The 16,296-nt window shown below is 38.7% G+C and overlaps 1 protein-coding gene across 6 annotated transcripts in view; it reads left to right on the top strand.

Annotated features, from left to right (window-relative positions):
• The window catches only part of slc12a5a (solute carrier family 12 member 5a), a 153,510-nt gene that overhangs the window by 49,715 nt on the left and 87,499 nt on the right, over nucleotides 1-16,296 (top strand). Inside the window, exon 1 of one of the 6 annotated variants that reach the window (XM_053228128.1) lies at nucleotides 7,983-8,955. The exons of 4 other annotated variants lie outside the window; for them this stretch is intronic. In XM_053228128.1, coding sequence (XP_053084103.1) covers nucleotides 8,901-8,955 — 55 coding nt within the window. In that variant the 5' untranslated portion in view covers nucleotides 7,983-8,900. Of the gene's footprint in view, nucleotides 1-7,982; nucleotides 8,956-16,296 lie in introns of those variants that run through there. One more of the 6 variants, XM_053228132.1, reaches the window with a different exon arrangement.

Genomic DNA, 16,296 nt, shown 5'->3' with positions numbered 1-16,296 from the left:
CTGTACACATACACAGATCAGCCATAACATTATGACCACTGACAAGTGAAGATTATCTTGTTACAATAGCACCTGTCAAGGGTTGAGATATATTAGGCAGCAAGTGACCAGTCGGTTCTCGAAGTTGATGTGTTGGAAACAGGAAAAATGAGCAAGCATAAAGATTAGAGAGACTTTGATAACGGCCAAATTATGATGGCTAGATGACTCGGTCAGAGCATCTTTAAAACGGCAGCTCTTGTGGGGTGTTCCCGGTATGCAGTGGTTAGTACCTACCAAAAGTGGTCCAAGGAAGGACAAACGGTGAACTAGCGACAGGGTCATGGGCGCCCAAGGCTCACTGATGCGCATGGGGAATGAAGGCTAGTCCGTCTGGTCTGATCCCACAGAAGAGCTATTGTAGCACAAATTGCTGAAAAGTTAAAGCTGGCTATGATAGAAAGCTGTCAGAACACACAGTGCATCCCAGCTTGCTGCGTATGGGGCTGTGTAGGCACAGACCTGTCAGAGTGCCCATGTTGACGTCTGTCCACTGCCAAAAGTGCCTACAATGGACAGGTGAGCATCAGAACTGGACCACGGAGCAATGGAAGACGGTGGCCTGGTCCAATTAATCACATTTTCTTTTATATCAGGTGGAAGGCCGGGTGCGTGTGCATCGTTTACTGGGGGAAGAGATGCCACCAGCATGCACTATGGGAAGAACGCGAGCTGTCGGAGGCAGTGTGATGCTCTGGGCAATGTTCTGCTGGGAAACTATGGGTCCTGGCATTCATGTGGATGCTATTTTGACACGTACCACCTACCTAAACATTGTTGCAGACCAGATACACCCCTTTATGGCAACAGTATTCCCTAATGGAAACGACCTCTTTCGGCAGGATAATGGGCCCTCCCACACTGTAAAAATTGTTCAGGAATGGTTCGAGGAACATGACAAAGAGTTCAAGGTGTTGACTTGGCCTCCAAATTCCCCAGATCTCAATCCAATCGAACATCTGTGCGGTGTGCTGGCCATCAAGTCTGATCCATGGAGGCCCCACCTTGCAACTTACAGGACTTAAAGGAGCTGCTGTTACCGTCGTTGTGCCAGATACCACAGCACACCTTCAGGGATCTAGTGGAGTCCATGCCTCGACGGGTCAGGGCTGTTTTGGCAGCAAAAGGGGGACCAACACAATATTAGGCAGGTGGTCATAATGTTATGGCTGATTGGTGTATAAACATCATATTCTGAATATGGCTGAAACCCGAATATAAACCTTAAACGGAATTTGATGTGCATGTAAACATAGCCAGTGACTGCTTTTTTTTAAGAATATGGCATCTTTGGTGACAGAAAACCCAATTTTTAGGTGAGCAAAAGTGTTGGAACAGATAGTCTTTTTAAGCAAATAACACTTAATATTTGGTTGCATATCTTTACTTGCAATAACTGCATGAAGTCAGTGACCCACTGACATCACCAAACTGCATTCTTCTATTATGATGCTTTTCCAGGCTTGCACTGCAACTTCTTTCACTTGTTGTTTGTTTTGGGGGTTTATCCCTTCAGTTTTCTCTTCAGGAGATGAAATTCATGCTCATTTGGGTTATGGTCTGGTGATTGACTTGGCCAGTCTAAAACCTCCCAATTTTTTCCCCTGATGAAGTCCTTTGTTGTGTTGGCAGTGTGTTTTGGGTCATTGTCTTGCTGCATGATGAAGTTCCTCCCGATTGGTTTGGATGCATTTCTCTGTAAATTGGCAGACAGAATGTTTCTGTAGACTTCTGTATTCATTCTGCTGCTACCATCATGAGTTACATCATCAATAAAGCTTAGCGAGCCTGTTCCAGAAGCAGCTATGCCAGCCCAAGCCATGACACTACCTCCACTGTGCTTGACCAGTGTTTTGGATCATGAACAGATCCTTTCTTTCTCCACACTTTGGCCTTTCCATCACTTTGGTAGAGGTTAAACTTGGTCCCAGAAATTTTGAGGCTCATCTCTGTATTTCTTTGTGAATTCCAATCTGGCCTTCAAATTCTTACTGCTGATGAGTGGTTTACATCTTGTGGTATGGCCTCTATATTTCTGCTCTCGAAGTCTTCTTCGAACAGTGGATTGTGACACTTTACCACCTATCCTGTGGCAGTTGTCGGTGACATCACTGACTCTTGTTTTTGGGTTTTTCTTTACAGCTCTTACAATGTTTCTGTCATCAACTGCTGTTGTTTTCCTTGGCTGACCTGTTTGATGTCTGGTTATTAGTGCAATGCTTGTGCAATAGTTCTGATCAATTTTCCCTCTTTTCTCAGCCTCTAAATGGCTTGCTTTTCTCTCATAGATAGCTCTCTGGTCTTGATGTTGGTTTATCCTTTTTAACAACAAATGCATTCTTCACAGGTGAAACCCAGGGCTCAAACCAAGAGTAGACATTCAGAGCTATTAATTGTTTAAACATTCAATGTAACAGGGCACACCTGGGCAACACCTGACAGTCACATGTTCCAATATTTTCGAACACTTGAAAAATGGGTGGGTTCCAACAAAAGGTGCCATCTTTTGATCTCAAAGGTTCCATCTTTTGATCTCAAACACAAATGTCTTCATTGTATAGCAAAAACAAAAGATTGATCTTGGCATTCCAATACTTTTGGACTGTATAATTAATTAGGGCGTAGCATAGCATAGTACGCTCATGTGTGTGTGCAGTTCCACTGTATTTCACCAATCATAAGAGACTTCATTTCATTCATTGTATGGTAGCTATGTTCAAACATGCAATTTACCCTTTAGGGTTTAATTAAGGGTGTTTTTTTCACATCCAACTTAAAAAAATTCACAATTTATTACAGTGGCATAAAGGCACATAAGAAATCTAACTGACAGGACAATTAAGTGCTGTCACACACTCCTTTATAGATCTGATTGAGGGTTGCTAAGATACAATACAGTGATATTTTATTATGCATTCCTTTAAATATGTAAGAAATAAAACATGATGGGGCATGCTGCTGTTAAAAAAAAATCAACAAGTTGATTCTTTTTAATAACAACATTTCCTGAAGTGTTTTATTCCTCTTATACCAGCAAATGGTCAACTATTATAATGTTTTACATATTAAAGAATGATGCACCATATTTTTTTATCCATTTATAGTTACATTCAATGACTGTGAGACAAGTTAGTTGCTGTTACGTTGTAGCAACTATAAATAGTTATCTCCTCACTTTCTTTTTAGTTTAATAAGACAACAAAATCAGCTTGTTATCAAGCAACTGCAAAATGCAACATCCTGCATCCGTAGATTTTTCTTGTGGTAGAAAATTTACCCCTGACTGGTTCAAAAGCTGATCCTGGAGACTCCTTTCAAAATGTTTAAAAAATTACAGCAAACTTCGATAATTCAACAGTTTGACTTTTTTTTATTTACATATATATATATATATATATATATATATATATATATATATATATATATATATATATATATATGTTTTTGTTAAATAACATGTTGTTAATCTGAAACTAAGATTAAGAGGCGCATCTACCATACAATTTTCTGTGAATAAGTTTTACTATAAAAACACATTAATAATAACCTGTGATTTGAATTACAGCTATCATTACAGTCCGTGCTGCTGTTATAGAAAAGTAATCAACACAGACTGACCAATCAGATTCAAGAATTGAGGTATAAATGTTAGATACTGTATTTGTGTTTTATGACCCGTCTTAGGCAACAAGTTTTGTTGCGATATTGTTAAGCTGGTTTGGTTGTGTTTCCTTAATTTTATTCTTGCCTCAGTAGTAATGGATGGTTATGTGTTTAACTTGTTAGGTGTAGATTTTAAGCATGACAATCCCTGCACTACACACACCGCATACCCCCGAATAATGAGAGGTCATATGGCACCATCTCTCCTCAGTGAAAATCAATCTTCACCTATTAATAAAGTATCTATCCATCAGGGAGCATTTCTCATTAAGGAGGATCCTTGAGCGGGTCGATATGGCTGCTGTTTACACTGGCCGGTCTCACATGTCACCGTCAGAGACTCGTTTCCAGCAATCTCTGTGCTCCTGTGGAAGAATGCAAATCAATTCTTTCTTTCAGGGTGTCACTACAGAAAGACTGAGAAGGATGCTCAAGCGGTTTAATAACCAAGGCAGACAATACCAAAACATGAGACAGGATCAAACTCGAAAAACAGGCAAGGGGTCAGGCAATTAGCAAACAGTAAACGTAGCAGAGACCAGAATACAAAAACCATGGAGTCAAAAATCCAGGACAGTGCTCAGAGAATAAAAGGCTTGGTGAGTTCTGGTAACACTGAGCGTTACTTCGCACTGATTGAAAGTCCAAGGTCTGTTTATATAGGATGAGAGTGTAACTGCAAACAGTTGTGTGTAATCAAAAATTGGGCGATGAACGTGCGGGTTGAGTGTTGTGCTGGGTATTGTAGTCCATAGTGGCCATGTTTGTATGCCGTGGTGTGTTCTTGGAAGTTGAGATTAAGGAAGGAGTCAAACTGACACAGGGCTAATGTTCATTGTCAGCTGCTGAGTGATGAGGCTTGGCTGGGAATGTTATTTTATTCATCATGTCAGCTTATAGACAGTAATTATTAGTTAAGCATATTGGCACTAAGGTGATGCTATTGAATGTTATATTGTGTGTTGTGCCTGCATGGGGATAGGATTACACTGTACACACTGAAAAACACTGACTCAGTGAAGCATGTAAAAGTCTGACATCCTCCATCTGACAGGCTTCTCTCATCGCTTGTAGCAGTTCGCATGTATGTGTGTCTCAAAACAAACTGAAGTTGAATTCCCTAGTGTCTTGACCATAATAACCCAGCCCATTCCTACTATATCATGACATCCAACTCCTTTATTTACCTTTGAACACCTGCAGTCAGTGTGTCCCGCTGTATCTCATTTCCCCTGTGCTGGAGTGTGGGGGAAACCGCAGGGGGTGCAGCATTTCTAGAGTAGTGTGGGGTTAAGAGCTTTTCTCAAGGGCATGATAGCAGCCATGTGTTTGACAGCTCTAGCCATCAACCCAATGTTAGTGTGACCCTCTGGCACAGTTCCTGCTCCTGTAGCACTGTAGCTCTGATATTTGAATGGAAGTTTCTGTGTTTGTAACATTTCAGAATTATCATCATACCCCAGCAACACATACAGTATTTTCAAGTATATTTTGGCACATACTATTATTATTATTATTATTATTATTATTATTATTATTATTATTATATATTTTTCTAACAATAGTAACAACAGTAGCATTCTATCATTCATGTTTTTTATTAGAAGTAGCTGCATGTGTGAGTTTGTGCACATATACAATAAGGACTGACAACCTTTCAGATGAATTCTCCCCTCATCACTTCTGCTGATTCCACCAGACACCACTCCAGCCCCAAAAATAGCCATGTTCTCAGTCTGGGCTACGTGGGCCTGAGTGACATGTCAGATATATTGTTTATGAAAGTGAGACACGAATGGAGACAGGTTTTACTTCACTATAGACATCTCTATCTCTTCATGTGTATGTGAGTGTATTTTAAAGACAGCTCCTTTACTCTCCACCATCTCAGAACTGAGAAAGTACACAATATTCTAAGTAAACATATTTGGGGATAGTAGTCATCCCAAATGTGTAGCCATAGACTTTAAAAAAAACTTTACAGCCATTTGATACTTCCAACTACACAATAAACTAAAAAAACAGGAGCTTTTCCGACAATAGGACATACTGTGTATTGCTGTACTTTTCTGTGTAATTTCAGGCCTGATTTACTCTGCTTCCCCACTGACATATACTACTAAATCTGCAGTGTGTGCTGTACTATCTGCTTAGTAGATCACAGTGGATGTTGATCAAATTCCAGTGTGATTTTCATTCAATGCAGCTAAATCAACCAAATCATATGACTGACCACAATCCAGTGCATTATTTGTCAGCCAATCAAAACAGTACATATATCATCTAGCAGATCATCATGCACAATATGGGTTGTGAACATGTCAGATAGCCAGCAAGCTAGTCAGCAAGTTTTCATACAAACTGAGAATTCTGAGTGTTTGACTCATTATGATGGGAAGCTATTGTGATTATAAACTGTCACAGCAGCACCCATGACATACATTGTAAAAAAAAAAAAAAAAAAATCTACAATGGACTGTCAATGGATGTGTGTCAAGGAAAACTAGGAAAGAGATATATGGTTGATATATGTGACTCTTAAATATGCTTAAACATTTTAACTGTCAATAACATAATAGGGCAAAGATGACTGTAGAGAACAGCGAGGGCTGTACTGTAAATGTAATGCTAGCTGCACACATTAGTTTGAACAACTATGTTATCACAATTTGTCCTCTTGTAAGTCTGTTGGACATGTACATATTCATTTGTTAATTGAACTTGGGCTTTGGGTGACTTAAGATTTTGAACTTGCTCGAAAGAAAACACACTCATGCTATGATATGAAATGACACTCAGATATAAAAAGCTGTCTGAAAATAGTAGTAGTACCATATCCAGGTCATTAATCCACTCTGTTTGGGAATTTATATGTATCTACTCCATCAATAAAACTAAATTTGTGTGTGTGTGTGTGTGTGTCAGTGTGGTTGTAGCATGTAAATGGAATGTGTAAGAAGCAACCCTACTGAAACAACCCTACTAAAATTTTAGAGTTACTGAACTAACCCTATTGAAATAATCCTACTAAACCAACACTACTGAACCAACACTACTGCAACAGCTCACCAACCCTACTAAACTAACCTTACTGAACTAAAGCTACTCAACTAACCATACTGAACCAACCCTACTAAACTAACCCCGCTGAACTAAAGCTACTGAATGAATCCTACTGAACTAACCCTGCTGACCAACCCTATTGAACCAACCCTACTGAACTAACCCTACTGAACTAAAGCTACTAAACCAACACTATTGAACTAACCTAACTGAACTAAAACTACAGAACTAACCCAAATGAACAAACCCTACTGAACTAATCCTACTGAACCAACACTACTGAACTAACACTACTGAACTAAAACTACTGAACTAACGCTACTGAACTAAAACTACTGAACTAACCCTACTGAACCAATCGTACTGATCTAATCCTACTGAACCATCTCTACTGAAACAGCACTACTGAAATGGTGAAATGATCCTCTATCGTAGATATATCTAGGCCTCCACTTTTTGACCAAGATCTAAGGTCTTTAGCGGTTAATCTACAAAAAATTGTCTTAAATGCTTATTGTCATCCCCAGGTGTAGTTCATATATAATTTACTTCTCATGGCAGTTTGCTAACTATTTTGTGGCATAAAAAAACTTCTCCAGAGATACTCAAAATATACAAGAACTCTTCTGTTTATGAGAAGAGAGATGGTTAATTTTTGTTTAAATATGCTTCATATGGAGACCTGTCATTTTCTGAGCACAGCAGATTAATGACTCTGGTTGCCACGGCAGCAGTGATGACATTGCTGGATTCATGAGAATAAAAAACCTCTATGTTGATATGTCCTCACTCTCAGCCCTAATGCCATTCTCTCTCTCTCTCTCTCTCTCTCTCTCTCTCTGTGTCTCTCTCTCACACACACACACACACACACACACACACACACACACACATAGAGCATTTAAAACACACACTTTTCATTGTAAAAGAAAGAAAGAAAGAAAGAAAGAAAGAAAGAAAAATTTCTCATGGGATTGGCCAAATGTCATTACAATATCAAACTGTCAGATATTCTTATCCTTGTGAAAACATTTAGTCCCCACCAAGATATAAAAACATGCTTACATGTGTACATACATACACACACACACACACACACACACACAGAGAGAGAAACACTCACACACATGACCTCTTTGCCCTCCCTAAATTGGCATTTGGACATTTCTATTTGAAGTCTTCATAAACATTCAGAAATGAGGCAAGAGAGAGAGAGAGAGAGAGAGAGAGAGTGTATGGTTCTACAGTGGTTCTTGTGTCTCTTGTAGGTGCTGCAGGACATTATGATTTGATGTATGCAAATGAACAGTTTTGATTCTTCCTCCTACCTTTGCATCTGAATAGTGATCACATCTTCAAATACAAACCTGCAAAATACAACATGAAAAGCAGTATGAGCAAGGGCTGGTTACTAACCAGCCATGTAAACAATCAACAGAGGGAGAAATAGAGAGAGAGAGAGAGAGAGAGAGAGAGAGAGGAGAGTAAGGTTCTATGCATATCACCTTCTGACAAATATCAGATGAAAAGAGATGAAGAACCTAACTACTGCATCTCTCCAGACCTCTCTCCTCCCTCTTTCATGCTCCAATCACCATCCTCTCTCTCTCTCTCTCTCTCTCTCTCTCTCTCTCGTTCAGTTTCTGAGGAGAGTGAACACTATGGAGATACCAGGGAGTAATCACATAAAGCTTCGGGACCACTGATCACAGTGATCACTGATCATAGTCTCTGTGAACGTGAAAGAACATGTCTATGTCCAGCTTTGCATGTGTGAGCGGGTGAGCGACTGAGAGTGTTCCATCATCCAACTCCTGCAGCTCTTGCTCTCTACGATATCCTCCTCCTCCTGAAGAGAGAGAGAGAGAGAGGGAACAGAGAGAGAGATAGAGAAGGGGGACGACGGCAAGAAGAGAAACAGCGTAGAGAGAAAAAGCGTGCTCTTTTTTTCCTACCGTGCTGCTCTTCCTCTCACCCCCAGCAGGGAAAGAAAGGAGGACAGGAGACGACTCTGTCCATCTTTCTCTCTCTTCTGTCCCCGTGTTCGGGTGGGATTGCGTGATTTTTCCACCAGTGGGGGACAGTTTGGAGGGAACTTTAGGGACCAGGGAGACGAGGAGAAGCTGAGAGCCACGATGCTCAACAACCTCACCGAGTGTGAGGAGGGAGAGGGGGGAGCAAACAGCCAGGGTGAGTGGTGGAATCTCTCTCTCTCACACACACACACACACAAACACACACATACACACACACAAAACCATAAGCATTTACGTACACTCCAGCAAGCAGTGCATGCACATTCATACTCTATACAAACAGTCACATGCTGTACACACACAATCAGTCATGCAGTCATGCTTTAATGGACAGATCATACACAGGAATAGAGGGATGAGGAGGAGGAGGTGAGGCAGTGAGAGAATGAGAGAGTGAAAGCAAGAGAGAGAGAGTAGGAGGGGTATGTTCTGCTGTTGCTGGCTGCATCGGATCCTCTCTCCTCTTTTACTGCATGCGTGCCGTGACTAGAATAGTAATCGGGTCTTTTGTTTATGTGTGATGCCCTAGTGCTCACTCATGACACACTTCACAGAGCGACCATGGACAGCACCAAGCTTCTCAGAGTCACATCCGCAAAGTGGTTCGCGTGCCTTGTGTTTGGCGAAGCTGCAGGTTCCGAGTAGCATCACTCAACCTTTTGCAAAATCCCATGCCCTAAGAGCAATGTTCCACAAATAGCTCAGGAAGAGTAGTACAGTAACGCTAACAGCACCGACCCTGATCTAATGGAGAAAAAAACGAGTCCAGTCACTTCCTTAACTACTACTGACAGATTTTAACGATATGGAATATACTTTAATATTCATGAGTATTTATCTTTCTCTCAATTACTGCACATTTTATTGGATCATGGAGGGCCGTGTAAAGCACATGATACTGAAGCTGTCTCACACCCATTAATCACACCCCCTTTTATGTGGAGAAAATCAAATTACATAAGCTCTGTGTGTGTGTGTGTGTGTTTGGGGGGTTGTTGGTGTGTACTGTATATGCATATCTTTGACATGGTAGTGTCTATGGCAAATGTAAATATACTGTATATATAGTTAAAATTAGGTTGAGAGAGTAAAGCTGCATCGCAGGTCTTTTCCAGCTTAAAAGTGTTGCCTGTGTGGCAGACCCTGTCTCTAAATATGACTACAAAGCACTGTGGCACAACATTGATCTTTTGTCTTAACCCACAACATTACAGTCCTTTTCCTCATGATTTTTTTCTCTTCTGATCTGTTAGTTTAACTGTTATCTCCTCATTCTACATCCACAAACTACAACCCATGAGCTGCATTCACTTCTGTGCAGTTTCTTCCTCTCTGTGGTATGAAAGTGTGCTTCTGTCCATGGTGCTGATTTGTCGTCTTCATTACACACTGAGTAACGGCCTGAGTGGCTTTATCAGGAGATTTAGGCGAGAGTCTTACTATCTCGCCCCGACACAATGAAAGGCGTTCGTCTCCAGATGCATTCAGCATCCTCTGTGTTAGCGTATTCATGAGATGCCATCTGATTATGCCATTTTGTTCATTCTCGAGAGAAGAGTCGGCTGTTCACTCAACAGGGGGAAAAATAAGGAGCCTACTTTTATCTTTCATCCAAGCGGTGGTCTGATTTGAACAGGCTCTTCAGGGGTTTGTCACTATTTTTATTTATCATCATTAGTAATATTATTATGATGTTTCTTCAATTATTGGGAGAAGAGTATAGGTACATATGAAGTAGTCTAATTTAAACACATTTTCACACACCACTAATTATTCTCTTTCGGCATATTTTGATAAATCCGGTCTTGTTTCGGTCTACTTACTCTAGTCAGCAGAATGCCACAAATTTGTGGGGTTTTCTGTAAGCCAAAAGATGAGGCCCCTCCCCCCCGGTGAAATTTAGTAAAGGGAGCTGGGTAGCAGATTGCACAAATACATCCTGTATTTGTTTTATTTCTAAAAGCACTGACAAATTCATAACTAGAGCTGGGAATTATGACAATTTAATATTGATATCTTCATCAATTATATCAAAATCCACTTATCTGAGATTTTGCATGTATTGCAATATCTTTTGATAATAAAAGAAACAACAATTGAGTGTCACAATAGCATTGCTGCCTCACAGCTCCAGGGCCCTGAGCTCAGGTTATTGTCTGTGTGGAGTTTCGCGTGTTCTCCTGTATCAGTGTGGGTTATCTCCAGGTTGACAGGTGGATGCTGACAGGTGGATTGCTGACTCTTAATTGCCCCTAGACATGAAAAAATGTGTACCATTTCGGGTGTATTCCTGCCTCATGTCCAGTGTTCGCGGGAAAGCTGTTGACCAGGATAAAGTGGTTGGAAGCAGCTTATTTGATGTTAAAATTGAAATTTTGACTGAATTTTTAAGATTGAAAATTTTGAAATGTTGTTTTTTTTACAGACCTAAGCTCTACTAGCAGAGCTTTTCTCACAAATCACAAAAGTAATAATCAATATATTAAGTAATGGCCAGTTTCTTGGATTTAACCCTATAATTCAACACCTAAATCAGCCTCTCTGGCAAAGGATGCTGGGAAACCCACACACCCATCATTCCACAACAGTGAAATAGCTACTCACAAATTGTATACAAATCTAGCAAAATTTCAAGTTTCATTAAATTAACTAACTTCCCTTTTTAATAGTTCAAATTGTTTGTTTCTGTATTGATATATGCAAAAGCAGGAGGTAGACTTTAGTGAAAGGCTTCTGCTTGAGCCTGTAAAATAATAGTATTTTCTTTTAAACTATCTAGCTATCCACTCTGGAAAAAAAAAACACTTAGGACGTGAAGAACGCTTAACTATCCAAAGAACTCTCAGAGGGAAATGTAGAAGAGAAGGTCTTCTGTGCTTTTAGTATGTATCTTTTGCCTGGCACAGTAAATCTAGTGTACCATTAAAGCTATACTCAAAAAAATTAATTAAAGATACACTGAAAAAATGTTGGATTGACTTAAAAAATATATGCACCATTTTTGCATCACACTTTTTAAGTAAATTCAACTTGAAGTAATTTTAAGTAAAATGAACAAGAAAACATGTTATATACACATAAATATATGGGTTCACTCAACATTTTTTACTTAAAAAATTGTAACAGCAATAGAATCTACCAAGTAATTGCAAGCTAATTCAAAGTAACATATAAGCTTTTTATGTAGCTCATTTACATTAACATAAGGTAATTAATTGAGTTGAAACTAGGTATTGAATAAAACTGGTCTGCTTACTGCACTGCTCCTGAACAGTCAATATATTAAAATAAACAACACAAACAATTAGCACAAAATAAAGCATTTTTACTTTATTTTTGGACAGAGGTTGCAATACAATGGTTAAAAAACAAAACAAAAAAAAACTACAGATCAATAAGTACAGATCAATAAGAAAAAAATATTAGTTAATTCAACAAAAGTTTACAAAATGTTTTCAGACAATTAGTACAAAAATGAAGCATTTTGTTTTTTTGACAGAAATTACAATACTACTGAAAAAAAATAGAAAAATAAGTCATTACTCGATGCATGTACAGTACTGTGCCAAAGTCTTAGGCACATGCAAAGAAATGCTGTAGAGCAAAGATGGTTTCAAAAATAATGAAATTAAATGTTTCTACATTTTTAAAAAATACTATAAAGAGCAGTAAAAAGTAATAAATAAAACAAAGGCAATATTTGGTGTGACGATCCTTCGCTTTAAAAAAAATAGTAGTCTCAGGTACAATTTGTGCAGCTTTATAAGGAAATGAGCTGTAAGTTTTGCAGAACCTTGCAGAAGCAGCCACAGTTCTTCTGGAGACTTTGACTCACACTTGCTTCTTATTTTTGCAGCAAAACCCAGCAGCCTTCATTATGTATTTTTGTTTGAAAAGTGTCTCTTACATAATATGCTGCTTTCTTTACTAACGTACAAACATTTTTCTGGAACATTTAATTTTGTGCTAGAAAACTAATGTTTGGAAATCTAAAATGTTTTTGTACTGAATCAATAATGTAGAAGTCATAAAATAAAAATCTATAACAAAGTTTTTACTAAAAAAATAGGGTGCCTAATACTTTTGCGCAGTACTGAACTTTTTTTTACGAAGTACCAACATTTGTAGCAATTAAAAAATTCAGTTTAAAAAGTACCTCCTTGACCACAAATGCAGTAAATGAGTGTCAATGGATGTTAAAAAGGCAAACTCTAATATTTTACTTTGTTTATTTAAAGCTTATCTGACAAATGTTTCATCGTCTTCACCACACTGTGCTTCAGAAAATGGCTCCAATTCAGGTTAAGAGTACCTCCATGACCACTAATGCAATAAACAAATGTTAACTGATGTTAAAAAGTAAAACTTTAATATTTTACTTTGTTTATTTAAAGACACCTTACCTGAAAATGTTTTCATCGTCTTCACCACGCTGCGCTTCAGAAAATGGCTCCAAGTGTTTCACTGGATATCACATCGCTCACAGTCGTACATGAAATTTTAGGTTAGGTTTTCTTAACCTTAACTGAACTGTAACTGTACTTTACATGACTCATGTTTTTTCCTTCACTTTATGCATACTCTTAAGTTCACCTTGTAATTGATATTTTTATGTTGCATACGCTAATGCATGTTAAGTAAAGCTAAAAATATTAGAAAAATGTATGTTTTTGAGTTTAATCTATTTATATTTATACATAATGGCTGTTGAGCCAACGAACCATTTTATTCCATGTACAGCCATGACCCTTATGGCCCAATTATGTATCTTAAATCATTTTTAAAGGTTCACTATATCCATGATCCCAGGTCTCCTCACTGCAACAAGAAAAGGTACAGTTTAGTACATTTTTTTAGCTTGTACCCTTAAGGGACCCTTTTTTCCTAAGAGTATGTGACTTGTTTTTGTGTAGTTCTCTCTGAAGAACTTTTCTATTGCATCTCTCCAGACCTCTTTCCCCTCTCTCTCTCTCTCTCTCTCTATCCTCTCTCTCTCTCCCCAGTCTCCTACAAGTTTGCTGCAGAAAGTCGTTAATGATGATGTAGTTTTGGCTGAGTGCTCCCTTAAATGCCCTATTGTGAGTCAATTCCATTGTAGAGGGTTTTTATGTTATTTCTGATATAAAACACTTTATGTGTCAAAGTAGTACATTAGAAAGAAAGTTAGATTGTGTGTGTGTGTGTGTGTGTGTGTGTTTGTTAGCCTGTCCACCTCTCCTGTAATGCCACCCAGACCTTCATAGCATTTTCTATGAAAAAAAAAAACCTCAATATATTTATTTACCACCTGTTTAAATGTCCTAGATTTAGATCCATGTGGCACTTTGTCTAATGAATCGTCATGAAAATTGGTCTAAGTAAATAATGAATTGGTCACCCAGGGTTAGCCAAAGAGGAACTGGACACCTGTTTCACACACAAACACACAACCTCACATACACCCAGCCTGGCAGAGTGTAGTGGTGATTAATGAGATCTGATTATCTGAAATGGTAACACTGCTGTGCCTGTTTTCAGTCATCCAGTGCTCCGGTCAGGACTAACATCTTCTTGTTTTACACACACACACACACACACACACACACACACACGTGTGTGTGTGTGTATGAATACATCCAATTATAGCACTGGTTAATTGGTTAGAGGAGATAGAAAAAATGGGTTACTCTAATTAAAAGATCATAGGTTCTATATTAAAGGGAATATATGAACATTAATTTCAAGTTAATTATGTCAACCTTTCGTCATAAAAAGCAAGGTACAAAGAGGTCTATTCACCTGTTTCATTCTGAAGTGGCTCAGTGGAGGATGTTTGTAATTACTAAAAAGACAAATGTTTCAGAAGGCTGCATTCTGGGTACACCTCTCTCACTCAGTCTCTCTCTCTACCATGTGTGTGGTCAGAAAAAGAACAGTCCTCTTGTATTTTCACCCAACTGCATTACGAGACCTTGTATAATATCACCAAAGGATAGATTCAGTCCCTGGGTTTTCTGGAATAATATTACATGTAAAGGGAAGGAAAATGTTCTCTGGTTGGATTGGTCCTTGAGTGTTTATGTTAGTAATTAACAAACTGGATCTTTATGAAGGTGGTGATGGAGTACTATCACCACAGAGACTGCTGTCACAATAAAGCAGCCACTGTGTAAGATGTATTAGTGAGTGTGTGTAGGTGGAGGAGGCTTGTAAGAGGTGGATAGAGAAAGGAAAAAGCAGTGAAGGATACTTCAGTGAGACTGACGACAGGGTGGGGAGACAGGAAGTGACTAAAGTGGCCACAAACATGTCCAACATTATCGTGACGCACCTGTAACTATAGTGTGAGCTACTGTTTCCAAATCTCACTGCCTGCTGAACTATAGCTGAGGTGTGATCCGGATGGAGATAGAACGCTGTTTATTAGGCAAATTAATTAGATTGCATGGATGATCTTTTCAGAATGTTTTTTGCTTTTGACATTTTGTGTTAAAATCATGTTTCTATAAAAAAGAGGAAATATATAATGTCATGTTGTGCTTTGCTATAACGATTTGTTAATATGAATGCACTTAATTTCAAATTATTATTTTTTATTATTATTTACTAATTTGCTGTATTAGTAAATGTACTAGGTGGCGAGAGTAGGGGTGGAGTAAGGTGGGGTCACCTGTTTTTTAGAATGGTAGGTAGGGAATGTGAGAAGATCCAGTAGGAAGGGAAACACTTTTTAGATCGTGGAAACAAACTTGAAAGCTGGAAGTGTAGAAACTACTGTAGAAAGAATTGTGGTACTAAGTGTGAAACTGCGTTCATGGTGCCTTGCAAGGGGCAATTTGCAAGTTATAATAACATCATTTCCCACTTCAACACATTCGACATGCAAAGTGGTTAAAAAAAAAAAAACATGGATGCCTCCATGAAAGTGTTTCTTTTATTTTCTCTCTCAGAGCACATAAAGCTCATAAAATGCTACTTTAAGCACACTTTCACAGTTACAAGCCTGAGTGGCTATTGGTATTGTTCTACTACAGTGAACTTTAAATATTTATGCAACATTTTGGACTGAAATTGCAGCACAGCAACAACAGCGGACAATAGCGAGTAGCTTAGCAACAAGCTAGCCAGTGGACAATAGCAAGTAGCATTAGCAACAAGCTAGCTGGCTAACATTAGTGATAACTCTAATGTTGATGATTACCTTCTCAAAACCACAATTAGCATGGCCAATGTTATAGATCTAACCAGGTACTGTGCCTGTATATTAATTGATCTGAAGTCAATTCTGCTATACACTAATTAAAAGTAGAGAAGGGGCACTTTATACTGTTCACAGTGTGCACGGCCATGTTGATTTGAAGCCACTGCATAAAACAGGGATGGAACTGGTTGAGAAGACTACCCTCAGTTGAAATTGCAGGAACAGGGAATTACGAGCTGCAAATTCGCCTTGAATGTAGCATTCATCACAGGCAGTTAATTTCGGTATGTGCTTTGGATCCAACATAAAGGTGTC

The sequence above is a fragment of the Pangasianodon hypophthalmus genome, chromosome 2, assembly GCF_027358585.1.
Source record: "Pangasianodon hypophthalmus isolate fPanHyp1 chromosome 2, fPanHyp1.pri, whole genome shotgun sequence".
NCBI lineage: Eukaryota > Metazoa > Chordata > Actinopteri > Siluriformes > Pangasiidae > Pangasianodon > Pangasianodon hypophthalmus.
The sequence above is the reverse complement of the archived record's forward strand: the minus strand, read 5'-3'. Positions and strand labels throughout refer to the sequence as shown.